The sequence below is a fragment of the Peromyscus leucopus genome, chromosome 5, assembly GCF_004664715.2.
Source record: "Peromyscus leucopus breed LL Stock chromosome 5, UCI_PerLeu_2.1, whole genome shotgun sequence".
Taxonomy (NCBI): domain Eukaryota; kingdom Metazoa; phylum Chordata; class Mammalia; order Rodentia; family Cricetidae; genus Peromyscus; species Peromyscus leucopus.
In genome coordinates, this window is record NC_051067.1 from 84,482,170 (window position 1) to 84,498,979 (window position 16,810).

The following is a 16,810-nucleotide window of genomic DNA, read 5'->3' on the forward strand; positions in this document are numbered from 1 at the left end:
GTGTCTGTGCTTTCCCTGACTTCAGTTTTCAGTATTTGCAATCAGAATGGAAAAAATAGCAAATGATATTTTCAGAAGAAATTAATGCAATGATAAGGAGACACCCAGGAGTGGAATATCAGAATCCCCCCAAAAGTACCTTGTTGAGGGCACAAATACTGTCTGCACTGACATGTTTAGGAAGCTATCTGGACTCCTTAGGCTTTTTAACTTGGTTCCAAGATTGACTGAGGGACACAACTACTGTTCAGCTGTGACTAGGTGGCTGTACAAGATCTGGGTGTGAGAACTTGCAGTCACCCTCACTGTTCTCTTCACTCACATGGCTGCACCATCCACTCTCAAGCAACACCAAGGTTCAAGACAGGAGAATAAGGCATCTTATTTTACTTCATCCTCTTTACTTGAAAGAAGTCTACCCCAGGAGCTTACATAGGAGGGTAGGAGATGGCATTCTTCACAAAGTTCCAGGGCTCTGCAGGCTGTGGAGGAGCAAACCTCAGGGATCCAAGAGGAGGCTTGGCAAAGGGGACTCCCAGGAAGACGGCCACAGGCTGTGTGAATCCTTCTAAGCTGACATATTTCCCCAGGACTTTGCCATGAACAGTGTTCACCACAGGTGGTGAGGATGGGTGTCCTGCTGGACAAGAGAACATGAGGATACATCAGTAAGGAAAAGGCAGGCCTGCATTCCTGGTGGGTTTGTCACTTTAGGACTGATAGCATTGATAAAATCATCTGAATCCTTCTGGACCATGCCTTTAATTCTAGCACTTGGGAGACAGAGGCAGGTGGATCTCTGTGAATTCAAGGCCAGCTTGGTCTACAGAGAGTGTTTCAGGACAGCCAGGGCTACCCAGAGAAACCCTGTCTCAGAAAACAGACAAACAAATAAAAAAGCATCCAGCCTTAGACCCTGCAGAAAGAGAGGTGCTGGGCATGAATATGAGCTTTGGTTTTCACTGGAAGTGTTCTTCCATTAGGATCCGGGCATTGAGCTGCAAACCGATGGATAAAAGGTGGACCCTGTCCTCAGGAGGGCTCACCTTGTAGGGAGAGCAACAGACACACTCGACTTAATGTTGAGATGCATGAGGTTGCATCCTGAGATGGAGCCAGGAAAGGGATGTAGCATGGGAAAAGGGAGTAAGGCCTCCTAATTGGTCACAGAAGAGTTGTGACTTATAGCGTGGGAATGAGGGAAAACAGGAAAGTGGTAAGGGTGGGGCTGCGGCAGCAGGAAGGAGAAAGTGTTGTGGCTCACAGACAGTACAGCACCTGGCTGGAAAGGGCAGGAAGGTCCATGGGAGAGAAAGATGATCCTGGATGAGAGAGTGCATGCCAGGGAAGACCCTGAATGACTGGAAAGGGGGTTTTACCTAGTGGAGAAATAAATAGCAGAAAGAGTTGTGATAAAGCAGACAAGAAGTTTCTAGAATATTCTTTTTATGGTTCTGAACATGCTCTTCCGGAGGGGAGAGACTGGACATCAAACCTGTCTGTCCCATTGTCTCCATTCTTGCAGAACAGTCTCTGCAGCTTCCTCGCCATCCTGTTTCTACTCATTGTGGGACCTGCACAAACCAAGCTGGTCTTTCTTTACATGGCTGATTGACTTACAGACCCTTGGTCATGGTCACCCTGATGTCTTCTCTTGTCTGACCTCAGGAGCCTCAGTTTGTCAGAACCCTCATTGGGCAGACCCTGTTCTCTCTTTCTTCAGCTGTTTTCCTTTGAATACAAGCAATATGTCATCTTCCTCAAAACGTGTAGCCAGAAAAGAAAGGGAAATTCCAAATTTAGTGAAAAATGGCCAACAGAACTGGAGACTCCTCATGGAAATCCAATTATTATCCCTTGGGCTCCCAACAGCTAATTGTAGATTGTGAATATTCATGTTGTTGTTAACTAGTTAATACAAAAAAAAATGCCAAGGTGAACTTTCTGGTAGATATGTACACACAGTCTCTACTTTAGAATATTCTGGAAGACCATGGAGAATGGGATGAGAGGCTGACAAGTATATAAGCAGTTCAAAGAGTAAAGGAGGGTAAAGTCTGAGCAGAAATAGCCTAGGGACTGTGTTAGCTCAGCAATGACCTTCTACCCTGAAGTAGTTAAAAACAGATTACCCATGGTCAAATGCCTTGTATCAAGCGGATAAACAACAATGGCACAAATATTACGCAATTATGTATTTAAAATTATGTAATAAGGTTACATGCATTACTGAACACTTACTGTGTGCCCAAGTACCTTCAGTCTTTTTAGACAGCTCCTCAAAGAAGCCTTGCCAGGTGCCTACTCAACAGGCAAACAAGCAAGATTACGAAGCAACATGTATCCACTATGTAAAGGTGAAAATAGGATGGCATTGCAGGGTAGCCAGCAACGAAGGAACTTTCTGCTCTGGATTTCTGTCTCTTCTTACTCTGCCTTACAGTTTGTTTCAAGTCTTGCACTGTTACACAGGCAGAAAAAGATAAAAATCCAGACAGAGCTTTAAGGGTTCGGATGGCTGAGCACTGGGCTAGACACTCGAGTCAGAGATAGACCTGGGTGGGCATCTTTGATGTTCGGGACTGCATTCCAAGGTGGCCTCAGTTTTTCCTCCATGTAGTGGTACAGATATATGCTAAGACCCCTCATTTCACCTCAGTACTAATGGTGGATTTTGCTTTCTGTATCTGTTGCTTTGGTGCATGAAGCTCTGCATATCTTGAGGGGACTATAATCCCCAGGGCCTAACTAGTACAGGCCTCACCCCCCAGCTTCCTACTTTAATCTGAGTTTCTTGCCTGGGCCACCCCATCTGTCCTGATCTCCAAGATCTAAATACCAAAAACCTAAAGAGAGTCTTCTCTCTTCCAGCCCCCCTGAACTGCTCCAGGTAGCCATCCCCGTGCACCTCACTCCTCCTCTCTTCTTGCCCCTGTCACTCCTGATTGTCCCCACTCTTTCCTCTTCTACACCATCCCTGTGATCTGTCACCATCCCTGTGATCTGTCCCTGTCTCTTGGGGGCTTGAGTGAAAATCATCATTTCAATGGTCTGATTTAACCATGTCAAAATTTCTATTAATGCATTATGTTTTCAGCCAAACCTTCTGCCTATCTCTTAACCTAACTTATCCTCTAGACCCAGGCCCATCCTAAGTGCTGTAGAAACAACCACTCATTTTGTCCTCAGTGAACGAGTTGCTCCTGTCATCTTTACTTTAGAGATGGGGTCATCTAGGCACTGCAAAGTTAAGGATGTAGACCTGGAGTCATTGCTTGGGAATCAGCTTTGTATCTTCTATTTATATTTTCAACATTTTGCTCAGCTCTCTCTAGGACCTGCTTGCAGACTGACCAAGAACCACAGGGGAACAGACTAAGGGTTCATCAGCCTCCCTGTATCCAGTGTCTATCCTGCTCTGTATCTCTGAAAGACTTTGGACTTCATTGCACCGCATCAAGAAACCAAACATCACCAAGAGACCAGGACTGTCTTGTCCTTGCCCTGCAAACATCATCATCCACTTGTGCCCAGAACAAAGAGTGGAAAGGTACACCCAGACATTTGCAATCTGAAAACACTTACCCCAAGCTGTGCAAGCAGCAAGAGAAAGCCAGACCAGAGGGTAGGGCCACATTGTGGGTGGACAGGACTCCGTCGGTCTGTGAGGTACCTGCTTCTGCTCTAGCAATGCTTCTGCTATGGACCCAGGGACCCGCCTCCTCAAATCTTGCTCAACCAGCCCAGTTATGTAATCTTAGATGACAAAAAAGCTCTCCTCTTCCAAAGAGCTCCCTGGGTCAGTTGGGACCTCCAAGCCACGCCCACCAAGAGTTTACCCACTTTATTCTGAACAGTCAGTACCCAATACTCAGATTACAAATGGCCAGGAACTCATCCAACTGCTTCTTATGTAAGCACTTCTCCTCACAACGCTCTTTGCTCTCACCTCAGCACACCTTAAACTCTCACGAGCAGGAAGCAGCAAGCGAGTGCCTGCAAGTTTGGGGGAGTTTGGGCCAGCCTCCCGGGACTGTCATTTCCTAGAATCCATGTCTCAAGTTTGGAAGGAATCTCACCCTCCATCATTCTTCAGATGATTCCAAAATTATCTTTGCAGTACTCCTGCCAAGTGACCGACCGGCCCACCACACGGCACCTTCAGGGTCAAGGAAATCTACCTTTCAGAGCGAGGCCTTTTGAACACAATGTTCTTACAGTAAATGAGCTCCACTGATCACAATCCTTGCCTCTAAGCGTCCATGCATACACAGATTCTTCACCAAGCTGCATGGCCTCTCTTTTCATAGGAACCTACAACAGCAGGTGGCAGCAGGTGCAGCTCCAGAATTGCTGGCTCTCGCCTGTTTCAAGGATGTCACCTCTTCATGCTTTCGTGTCCGGGTACCTCTATTCACCCCCCTGTTGTGTATTTGGTTTGTTTTACTTAATCATTTATTTTTAAGTCTTTGAAATGCATCACTGGGTTATTTGTTTTTCCATTTTCATTTGGTTCTAAGAATCTTTAGTTAGTTAAATATTGGGAGATTTCAACTGATTCATTTTGGAAAAAGTTCCATGAACTGATGGAATAATAGATGCTCTACAGTTCTGCGAGGGACTGTTCTGTAACTTTAAGTCCATTTGTACGCACTTATGTCTTTTTTTACATGTAGACAGTCATGACATAACTACTTTTGCTCTGAGTCCCGTGTGTTGTACTTCCATTTTCATTTCTTTTAAGAGATTTTGTAATCCTCTCCCTCTTCCCCCTATTTCTTCGATGAATCATTGTTCATTGCAAATTACATTGCTCAATCTCCATTATGCATACTTCTCATGATTTTTTATTTCATTCTCTTATGATCTGACACAATGAAAGAAGTTATTGTAGTTTCTATATTTATATTTATATTTATAAATTCTTTGTTTGCTAAGACTTACTTTATTATCTAAAATATGACCTGTTTGGAAAACATTCCATAAGAAGATGAAATGAATGTGGATTCTGTGTCTGTTAGATTGAATTCTCTGTACATTTCTGTGAAGTCCATATGAGGTATTGGGTAATTTAATTGTACTGTTTGTTAACTTTTTTATTTCAATGATCTCCCTATTGGTAGGAGGAGAATATTGAAATCACCCGTGGTTGTTGTGCTAGAGCTCCTGACATTACTACTATGGCGTTGGTACCCTAACATTGTGTGTATTTGCAATAATTGTGTTTTGTGATGGGTCTGTGTACTGATCAGTGTCTCTTCTGACTTGTTTTGTCATGAAGTCTGTCAAGTCAGGCATGTCTACAGCTTCCCTTTCAGATCCTATTTGCTTGGATGGCCTTTTCCCTCTGTTTGTGGAAGTTTTTCATGGAGAGGTGAGTTTCTTGCAAGCAACAAACCGTTGAGTCCATTTTTGACAATCTAATCAGCTAGTCCGTGTTTTTTAATTGGAGAAATAAGACTGCTTACATTCTTTGTCTTTAAGTCATCCGCCCTAGTTCTGCTGTTTTGTTGTTTTCTTCTAGTTGTTTTGAGAGGGCTATGCCTGCCTTTTTCTCTTGTTTTCCAGAGGTTTGGTTACTCATTGATTTAACAATGCTTGATTTTTCATGATCCTTATTTGTTTATTTTCTCTTTCCTTGTGACTTAATCTTTCTCCTGTTGTCATGGTTGATTTTATATTACTTCTGTAATGCTGGTTTAGAACTCACAAATTCCTCTAGTTATGTATTTTGAAGGCTTTTTTTTTTCTCCTTCAATTTTGAGGATAACTTTGTTGGTATAGTAATCTAGATGGGCCGTTATGTTTATTTGGTAATTGAAAACAAAGGGGAAAATAGCAAAATGTACTAAAAGGTTAGAAATTGTTAGGGTCTGAGAGAAACCCCCAAGAAAGACCAACAGTCACATGTGCAATTTAGCAAGAGCATTTATTGTTTGCAAACAGTTGGGGTGGCAAATAGCAACCCCAAAGAAGGTCACAAGTTCCTTTTAAGCAGAGTTAGGGGAATTCCAGGGATGAGGGATTAATCTGGTGCTGATTGGTGGAGGAAAGATTAGTCTGGGAGCTGATTGGTGGGAGGCTGTAGTAGTTAGGGGCTTACTGGTGGTGGGGAGTCTAGTGTCTAGGGGCTTGTTGACAAGAAAGTAGAAAAAACTATCTTTAGCTAGCAGAGGTCTGGGGGGCCATCTGCTGAGCCAGCAGAAGGGGCTTTGGAGTGTCTGCTGAGTCAGGGAGTCTTCAGGGCACCTGTTGATTGGTTGTCCTTAAGTTGTGGTTTTTCTTGAGAACTGCTTGCTCAGCTCCAGCCCATTCTAGTGATCTGAAACTAAGGCCTGGTCCATGTCAGGGCTGCTAGGGGAGCCTGTCTTGGCCCTGGTTTGGCCACCGGTCCTCTCAGAAATGAATAAATGTTTACAAATAAATAACAACTATAATAAAATACAGAATATGTTCAAGAAAGAGAACCATGAAAGAAAGGAGGGAAAGATATAATTAAACAGCAAAATAAGGGCTTGTGGGATGGCTCAGTGGGAACAGGCCCTTGTTGCCTGACCACCTCATTAGATCCTCGAGACTCACTCTAGAGGGAGAGGACAGACTCCTATAAATTGTAATTGTATTGCTCACCGTGACCAGCAGGACACTTTGTGAATGGAGCCAGTTTTAACTGCTCAGATACTCTGATCACCAGAATGAGCAGGGATGGGCAGCACCAGTGTTACCTGCACAGCCAAGCCTGGGCTGAACTGACGATGGTATGCGTCTCCGTTGCTAGCAAACATTTGTTTTGCCTGCTGAGATGAGTGGAGTGTGGGTTGTTATATGATATGGTGTTACAACATACACTGAGTGTTTGGAGTGGAGTGGTAGATGGGAACGGTCCCCTCCACCCACCACTCAGGTGATCCTGGAAAGCCTCCCACACAGTCACATGACTACTCGATTTCTCAGAGGAAAACAAGCTCTCAAGACTGACTTCTTGTCGGTCAGCCAACAGAAATTTACCATTGGCAGAGACACGAACAGGCTGGAAGTACTTCTTCCAGATTAGCAATCTCAGACTCCACGTCTTTCTTCTGGTGTCTGTGTCTCTGCTGAAAATACCACCATGAGCATGTGAGGCTCCTGTATGGTCATTTAAAATTCCCAGTCTACTCAATTTAACACCTGTCTTATTACTCAGTCTAGATCGGCTGCTCATTTATTTTGTCTCTTGTTAACCGGGTCTTCTTTTCTGTGGCTGCAAGTTTTGCATTTAAAATTTGATACAAAAAGAAAAGAAACTGAAGTAGATGGTATTTGTAAGTAAACATGAGCATGCTTGTTTTTCTGTTAGTCTGATGAAACCCCCATCCATTGCTTGTGTGTGTGTGTGTGTGTGTGTGTGTGTGTGTGTGTGTGTGTGTGTGTGTGTTAAAGGGCTTGCATTTTTTAGTATAGGATATAAGTGAGGCCTTAGTTTTTTTTTTCTCTCCTTCACTACCACAGACCACTGCTCCTCCAAACTATGCCAATGTTAGCCAGTGCTTTGTTAACCCTTACACCAAGGCTGATGCTGCAGGGCATGTTTATGTCTTTCTCAGTGCTCAGCTTTCAGCCTGACCTGTGCATAAGCCCTTCACGGGATTCTCTCCCACACTTGATTTTGTTCACTCAGATTCCTCATACTTGGTACCCAGTAGCTGTTAACTTGAATGTGGTATCCAAGCCAGTTTCCAGAATTCTTAAGAGGACCCCATGTTTTTGGACATTGGAATGCAGATTTCTCTGTGACCTTGTCCTTCCTGACCATCAAAAGATTGCTAGTAACACTCCCCAGGACAGTTTCCTACTGCTCTCCCACACATATGTATATGTATATTCTTTTTCGTTAGCCTCTATAAGTCTTTACCATGCCTTCAGAGGAAAGACAGCCCTATCCTTTCCCTTATGGATTTCATTCTTCAGGATAAAGAAATCTGAGTAGGACTTTCTGTGGAGGCTACTACCTGCACTTGATTGGAGAAGTCAGTTATGTGGTGACTCCTCCCTGACTCAGTGGTCCCAGAAACTTCATATTCTTCTATCAACCTCCACTTCCCCTAATACTCCACTAAACCCTTTAAAGTCAGTTTCTTCACATGCTGATGATGTCATCACTCAGAAGCAGATGGTAGGTGAGCAGGAATCTCCACTACTCTCCTTTTCCTTTAGATTTCTGGATAATTATTCCCCATAGACATTCTCTGCAGAGACATCTCCTATGATGTTGCTTCTCTCTCAGGAGCATAGATTCATCTCCAATCCAGGATATCAACCTTGATTTCATTTACAAACCAATATTTATTTCCCAAATTGAGTCCATGTGTACAAATAGTCTCTCTCCCCAGCCTCTGCCCACTCCCACCACACAATTCCCTAGTTTCCCCAATAACTTGTTAGTCAAAACAATCTTCTGTGGAGTAGCCTCGTTTGGGCTCCCATGGTCTTCTGAGGCTGGCAGAGCCTTCTACTCACAGCTCAGTGTGTCCTGTCAATGGTGGCTTCTTGGCCAGGAGCTCAGTCCAAAAAGCCACATCCTTATCTTTTAGTCTCTGGGCTGCTGGGTGGTGGCTCCAATCTGCAGGTAACCTTCCTTCTGGTCATAATCTGGCCAATGGGGTAGCCCCTTCCCATTGGGGTTCCTGGGAACAGGATCAAATAGAATTCCTTGAAACTCTCGTGTGTTCCCCACATTCTTATTACATCTATGGGGACCTCTGGTTTATCCCTTCCAAAGACTGTGCACCTCAGAGATGGGAGCAGCATTGTCTGAGCCCTGGCTCACATGATTAGAGCTGATCACTTAAACTTTAAAAGCCACCCCTTCCCGTTGGGTACCCTTATTGTCCCATCTCTCCCACCGTCCTGGCTCCATCTGGGTCACCAGCCTCACCCATTCCGAGCGAAGTTGGCCCAGAATTTCATCACCATCTTGCTGAGATTGATCTCCTCCTCTGAGGTGCCACCTGTGAGCAGTAAGAATAATCTTTTTGACTCAGCTCATGGTTCATAAGCTAATGAGAGCAGTATCACTTAGGAGATTATTAGAGAAGTAGAATTTATACTTTCACACCAAAGCCTTTGAGTCAAAATCTTCATTGCTGGAAGACTGTGCTTCGTTGGTGTGCACTTTCATTTTGGGAATGCCTTATCTAGGACACCACAGGCAGGCAGGCAGGCAGGCACGTAGTGCGTTGATCTGCTGGCAGTGATCCATATTCAACTCTAGACTCCTTGATATGGAAATGCCACAGACAAGGAGTCCAGTGGAACCACAGGCTTCACAGGATTGCTGGACCTTGCATCTTTTCTTAGTATTCCCCACAAACCCACGATTAGATGTACAATGGTCCTAAGATATAATCTTAGAAGCTGCTCAGAGTGTGTCGTAAATAGCCAAAAGGTGGCTCATAGCCAGTCATGAATCACAGCAACTGGAATCACAGCAACTGCTGGAAGTCACAGTATTGAAAACATTCTGAGATGTTTTCTCTACATACATTGATTACAATATAGCTAAAGTATCACATGTGGCTAAGTATGCCTATGAGCAGACAGATGCATATGACAATTGACTCACGCTCAGGAACAGCTGGACATCATCCTCACTCACATTCTGATAAGTCATTTTGAGTGGGAAGTGAAGCAGCAATGACATTCTTGTCTTCCAATGAGACACTCAGATGACCCATTTCTCTTGGTGCTATTACTGGTCTAGATCCCGTTACAGAGTATTGCTGGCTTCCCCTGAGTATGAACCTTTCCTCATGCTGGATGGGAGAAAGGCTTGGCACTTGATAATTGAGCTCAGCTCTATTACCCTGAGTTGGGAAATGGACATCAAGAGAGGAGGAGAAATGTACTCGGAGCCATAGGAGCAAAACTGGAACCCAGACCTCCTAACCGCAAGCTCACAGGCAGCAAAGCTCTATTACCTCTTAAAATCGGGGCACCGAAGACGGAGTAGACTTCATCCCCATGGTCTCCACTCACTGTCTTGGGTTTCAGTTCTGATGAGAAGCTTGGGTGATATTGAAATTCGTACATGTAGGTGGGGGCACCAGCATCTGGGAAGACATGTGTTCACATACAGTTCATGTTGCCAGACACAAGCCTGGATGGTACCAAGGGCTTTGTAATGCAGGAGACCTCTGACTATCAGTGAAATAGAGAAATAATTTAACACAAGATTCTGGATGTGTTTAGCACTATGCAGTTTGTGGGATCGAAACGTGATGTTCATGTGAGGGAAACAATTATGAATGCACTGCATCCAGTAAGCACACTGCAGTGTTCATTGATAACCCACCAGCATTCATGTTCATTTCTTTTAAGAGCCACAACTTGCTGAGTGTCCTGCATTCATCTCTGTTTTCACAATTCTAAGTGTTTTTCTCATCTATTCAGGAAAATGTAAGGCACTTCCAAGATCCTTGTCTGAAAATGAGGGTTTCTAAAGACAAATACAGGCAGATATGGAGCACTGGTCACTTTTGTCTCAGGAATACAACGTTGGAGAAAGCTGTCCTTCAGAAGTGATGGCAGCTTTTTCAGATAAGTCAATGAAACTCATCACTCTAGACATGCCTTACAGGAACCCTTATACTTTCCCGATTTAAGCATGAAGATGATAATGGATAACATGAGACAAATGAAAGCACAAAAGTCAATGATACAGAACAACAAACAATATTCAGGACATCTAGCGTGGCCATGACAAATATTATAAAAAACATAGCTAAATGAAATAATAGCTATAGCCAAAATATTTTCCATGACAAAGTGATGTACATTCTGACCTCAAAGACACAAAAGTGCACAGTAAAGGGATGTGAAATGTGGAGTTGTTCTAGCAATCAAAATTGTTCTTAGCATCCTACACCGAAGCATCTAAGTGTATAAATCAAGTGTCAGAAGGTCTGAAGGGCAGAAAGGTAGGTTGTAATACAATAATAAAGGGGGCTTCAATACAAGAGCACTGTTAGTGATGGATCATTCAGGTAGAAAATTCCTAAGGAAACAGATCTTGAATAGTATTTTGAAAAATCAATCTAATAGCACCGTACATAATACTCCACCCAATGCCAACACAACAGCTATTAGTTTCAAGCACTCACAGAACAGTCTGTAGAACATATCCCACTTGAGGACACAACACAATCACCAGCTAATACAAGAAGATGGGCGCCGGGCAGTGGTGGCGCACGCCTTTAATCCCAGCACTCGGGAGGCAGAGCCAGGCGGATTTCTGTGAGTTCGAGGCCAGCCTGGGCTACCAAGTGAGCTCCAGGAAAGGCGCAAAGCTACACAGAGAAACCCTGTCTCGAAAAAACCAAAAAAAAAAAAAAAAAAAAAAAAAAAGATGGGAATTAGAGCAAGTATCATGGATTGAAACTAGACATCAACAGCAGGAAGAATTTTAGAAAATTCATAGACTGATGGAAGGAAACATGGTCCCGAGCCACTAATACGTCTGTTATGAAACTAAGTGGAAAATTAAAGCATATTGAAACAGGGCTGGAGAGATGGTTCTGTGGGGAAGGTTTGCCACATGGAAGCGAGGAAAAGTGTTTGGATGCCCAGTGTGCATGTACATACAGTCCACCCCTGGCCTTACAGATTGATGTAATCCTAGTGGGCTGGAGGCAGAGCAAGGGGATCTGGAGCAAGCTGACTCGTTAGACCAGCTGCACTGTCAAGGCCTGAGTTCAAGTCAGAGGCCCTGTCTTAATATACAAGGTGGAGAGCAACAGAGGTCTGGTCCTTACATTCACACACACAAGTATGTGCCCACACCCATGAACATTCATACGTGTGTGTGTGTGTGTGTGTGTGTGTGTGTGTGTGTGTGTGAAAATGGAGTCACAGCTTCCTAAAACTTATGGGATATAGCAAAAGCAGTCTCATGAGAAACATTCATAGCACTAAACAATTACATCTAAAAAGAAGCAAAGTATCAAATGACTTACAGTCACACCAAAGGGACCCTAAAAAAACCAACAAAGTAAATCCAAGGATAGCTGGAAGGAGAAATAATCAGGATTAGATAAAAAGCCTGGAGAGTCAGCTCAGCAGTTAAGAGCACGGACTGCTCTTCTAGAGGATTTGCCTTCAGTTCTCAGCATCCACATGGAGGGTCACAGCAACCATACATAGCTCCATGGGATCTAATGCCTCTTCTTGCTTCCATGGACACAAGACACACACATGGTGCACAGACGTGCATGAAGGCAAAATGCCCACAAACATAAAACTAACTAAATAAGAATATTTTTTAAAAGTGAGTTCTGAAACTATAAGAAAGAATAAGAGAAATCAAGAGTTTCTTTTCTTTTCTTAAAAAGAAAAGCAAGACTAACAAACCTTTAGTCAAACAAAGAAAAGAGAAAAGGCAGAAATGAAGAGCTGGTATTAGAAATGATGCCACAGAAGTACAATGGAGCATAAGAGAGTATTACAAATTATTTTATACACACAACCTGGATAACCTCAGAGGAAAAAAGACATTTTCCATTTAGTATAGTCTACAAAAAATGAAGTAACGTCTGGAGAGTTGGCTCAGTGGTTAGGAGGAATGGTGTTCTTCTGGAGGACTGGAGTTTGTTCATAACCCACATTGGGGAGCTCACAGCCATCCATAACTGCCGCTCCAAGTGATCCAATACAGTCTTCTGACTTCTACAGCACCTGTACATACACACACACACACACACACACACACACACACACACACACCAAATAGATTGAATTAGTGATAACATAAGCCTCCTACCTATGAATAAACATCCCACACATTCTGATAACTTCACAGATGGATCACACCGCTCACAGAGAAAAAACAAGTATTAGCTCAAACATTCTCCCCAAATTTTTTTAAAATTCAGGAATGTAGTAGTAGTTCCAGGACAGCACTCTCTTCAAACTAAAATAAGACAAAGACATTATAAGAACAATTCAATAGCAAATATACCATATCTTTTATAAGTATAGATATATAGCACTCAAGCAAATGCTAGTAATAAAATATAACAGCACATTTAAAGGCTAATCCACTTTGATGCATTAAGATTTATCACTGAGCTACGAAAACTGATTCATTTTTGTGATATGCAGCATTACAGAATGATGGACAAAAACCAGGTGGTCATCTCCATTAAGGCCAGCCTGGTCTATATAGTGAGTTCTAGACCAGCCTACATAGTGAGACTGTCTGAAAAAATAAAAACAAAAGTGGACAAAAATGTCCACATTACACAGTGTTCAACTGGTTCTGTGCAATTCCTATCAAAATTCCAATATCAATATTCACAGATACATAAAAGTAATACTAAATTCATATGAACTCACACGGATGAGAGTAATGATGCACACACACACACACACACACATACACACACACACACACACAAATGCACACATGCAGGTTCATACTAAATCAAGGCAATCATGAGTAACAAGAACAATGTCTGATCCAGTGCTTTCATGCTGTACTAAAACTCATGTATTTAGAATAACAAAGAACTTGCAACAACAACAACAACAAGAAAAAAGAAAAGGTAGACCAGTAGAATTCCATAAGGAACCCCAAATGAAGTCAAGAGCCTAAAGTCAATTGTGATTTGAATATGGCAAGACTTTCTATTTCATGAGAAAAATTTGTGTGCTGTATCTTTCACCTAGAATAAACAGAGTCTCTAGTTATTATGTTATCCTTATTGTACATTCCAAGAAAGCAAAATTAGAAAAAGAAAGTCACTTCAGAAATCACTGTTCAGAAAAGTGAATTTTCACATGCAGAAGTGTTGGACACTTATCTCACATGATTTGCAAGAGAAAAACTAGAAAACTGGACTATAGTCTAATCCACAATCAGAAACTAACTATAAAAAACATAGAGGAAGAAAAAACTATGACATTGCTGCAATATGACTCTCTGTATTTGACCCGAGAAGTGGAGACAACCCAGGCAAAAGTTGTGAAATGGGATGGATAGCTCCCTGCAAAGCAAAGGGAAAATAATGAACAGTCTACACAGACAACCCATTTCTGATTGCGTGTATGCATGTGTGTGTGTGCGCGTGTGTGCAAGGTAGAAAGTGTTTTCAAATGATATGTACTATAAAGGGTTGCTATATAAATTATCTAAGGAATATGAATAATTGAATAGCAGGGAAAAAAGCAAAGCAACAAGCCATTTATTTGGGTCAAGATCCAGACCTGGGGGCACATGGAGGGAAGGCACACCTGTATTCCTAGCACTTAAGACACAGAGTCAGGAGGGTATCAAGTTCATGGCCAGGGTTAACCTTGTCTAAATAGAAAGAATTTGTCTCACAAAGAAAAGAAAATGACAAGGACTTGAGTAGACATTTCTTATAAAAAGGCATAAAAGTAAAAATGGATGACAAATCAAAATTGTTAACATCAATGATCTCTGAGAATGCAAATTGGAATCACAATGAGTTAGTATCTTTCCCAGTCTGAATGTATTTTATAAAAAGTTAATAATAGCTGGGTGGAGGTGGCACACGCCTTTAATCCCAGCACTTGGGAGGCAGAGCCAGGCAGATCTCTGTGAGTCCGAAGCCAGCCTGGTCTACAGAGTGAGAACCAGGACAGGTACCAAAACTACACAGAGAAACCCTGTCTCGAAAAAAAACCCCTAAACAACAACAACAACAAAAAGCTAATAATAACAAGTAGTGTTGGCAAGGATGAGAAGTAAAGGAAACTTATCCATACAACTTGTACACTACAAAACACGAGGACAGTGTTTAAAACAAGTTAAAAATGGAATTGACATGCGACAGGTTGATCCCAGGTTTTTCATTTAACCCCCCCCAAACTTGAAAGCAGTGTGTTGAAAATTGCAATTGCCCCATGACTGCACTGCTCACCAAAGTCAAGTCATGGAATTACTGTGTGTCTATCAATAGCTAAATCCATAAACAGTGTGGAATACTGTAGATGGAATAATGCATGCTCTTAAAAAGGAAGATAAATTGCCATTATGACAACATACATGAAGATGGAAAACACACTGAAAGGGCTCGGTCAGACTGAGTTAGACAAATCTACACATTTTGACTCACATGTGATTTATGACAAAAGATCTCAAGATAGCCAAGAGTGAAAGGGTCACAGGCTAGAAGTGAGAGGTGGATGGATTGTCATACAGTCAGAATCATTATACTCATCTTCAATTTTTTTTTTATTATTCTTACTATTTGTATTTTGTGTTGGATGAGCAGCCACAGTGCATGTGTGGTCAGAGGACAACCATGTGAGTCCCAGGGATTGAACTCAAGTCATCAGCTTTGGCAGCAAGAATCTTATCTGCCGAACCATTCTCACTGGTCCCTCCACTTCTCATTTTTTAAAAGATTTATTTATTTATTTATTTATTTGTTTGTTTGTTATGTATACAGTATGCCTGCATGCCAGAAGAGGGCACCAGATCTCATTATTGATGGTTGTGAGCCACCATGTGGTTGCTGGGAATTGAACTCAGGTCCTCTGGAAGAGCAGCCAGTGCCCTTGACTGCTGAGCCATCTCTCCAGCCCCCCCTTTTCATTTTTTACTTACACTCTACAATATGATAAATACTGTAATAAATAAAAAAGTGAAAAAGGCTAGTTTAATAATAAAAACAGTATTCAAGTTATATTTAAAGAAAAATGCTGAGAGGAAATGTCAGGTTTTCACTAAGCAAAATTTGCTGAGGTAGCAAAGTTATAGTAATTGTTTTACATTGAACATACAAACTGCAATATCAGTTTGTATTTTTATTACTTACATATTTATTATTACTGCACTTGCTATACATATGTATTTATATGTATATAGTTCATCAATACTCTTACATAGCCTCCTTCTTTCTGTCTCTGTCTCCTCATTATAGCACTGTGTTCATCCCTTTTCTTCTTACCTGCCCTTGGGGGAACGGAAGTAGCAGCAGGTGGTTACTGTACCTAGTTTACATCATGGTTGCAAACATGAATTTTAAAACCCCCTTGGAGGACTGCATAGAAGGCTCAGTGGTTAAGAGCACTTGCTTGCCTTCTAGAGGATCATAATTTGGTTCCCATGACCTTCTTCTGGCCTCTGCAGGAACCAGCACAAACATCACACACACACACACACATACACACACACACACACACACACACACACAAACACTTGCACATAAATAAAATATAAAATAAAAAATTTAAAAACCTTCCCAGAAAATTAGGGAGAGCAATCCAGAACAGAGAATTATTTGCTGGCTTGCAGATTACATGAGTGAAAGCTGGGAGAGAAGAAGGCTCCACAAATGTCGGCCGTGAAGGTCACCATCCCTATGGTGAGCTCATTCCCCCTAGCCTCACAGCCATGCCCAGCACTGAGTCACATAGGAAGGTTCTGTGACAGACCTCAGCCTTCATATCCTGGCACACTCGGATGCACAAAAGCTAGCCAAGAACACTGAGAGTATCTATACTCTTACCCACCATAGGTCCCCTCCCTCACTGGCCTCCTTGGTCACAAGCACCCTTCCTGATTCTTTACCTCATTCCTACTCTTCCTAGCTCTGCCACTAGTACTCTAAAACTAGCTCCGACTTTGAACCCCTTCCAAAACTCCACCAAGTCATTGACCTCTAACCCCATGTAGCGGTGTAACTTCATATAAGGGACCCTGTGACAGATGGTGTATCCTGTTTGCAGCCTGACTTCTGTCTGCCTCCACCACCTGTCACTCTTTACCTGAGGGATCTTTGTCTGGTTACTACACACTATTCTG

The 16,810-nt window shown here is 42.4% G+C and overlaps 2 protein-coding genes across 2 annotated transcripts in view; both read right to left on the reverse strand.

The window, feature by feature from the left end:
- Window positions 1-3,753, reverse strand: part of LOC114694523 (carboxylesterase 1D-like) — a 32,722-nt gene extending 28,969 nt beyond the window's left edge. The window contains 2 exon segments of the mRNA XM_028871493.2: window positions 433-637; window positions 3,586-3,753. Coding sequence (XP_028727326.1) covers window positions 433-637; window positions 3,586-3,637 — 257 coding nt within the window. The 5' untranslated portion in view covers window positions 3,638-3,753.
- Window positions 3,754-8,305: 4,552 nt separating this feature from the next.
- LOC114694526 (carboxylesterase 1E-like) overlaps window positions 8,306-16,810 on the reverse strand; it is a 31,308-nt gene continuing 22,803 nt past the window's right edge. Inside the window, 4 exon segments of the mRNA XM_028871496.2 lie at window positions 8,306-8,581; window positions 8,584-8,666; window positions 8,918-8,990; window positions 9,960-10,091. Coding sequence (XP_028727329.1) covers window positions 8,496-8,581; window positions 8,584-8,666; window positions 8,918-8,990; window positions 9,960-10,091 — 374 coding nt within the window. The 3' untranslated portion in view covers window positions 8,306-8,495.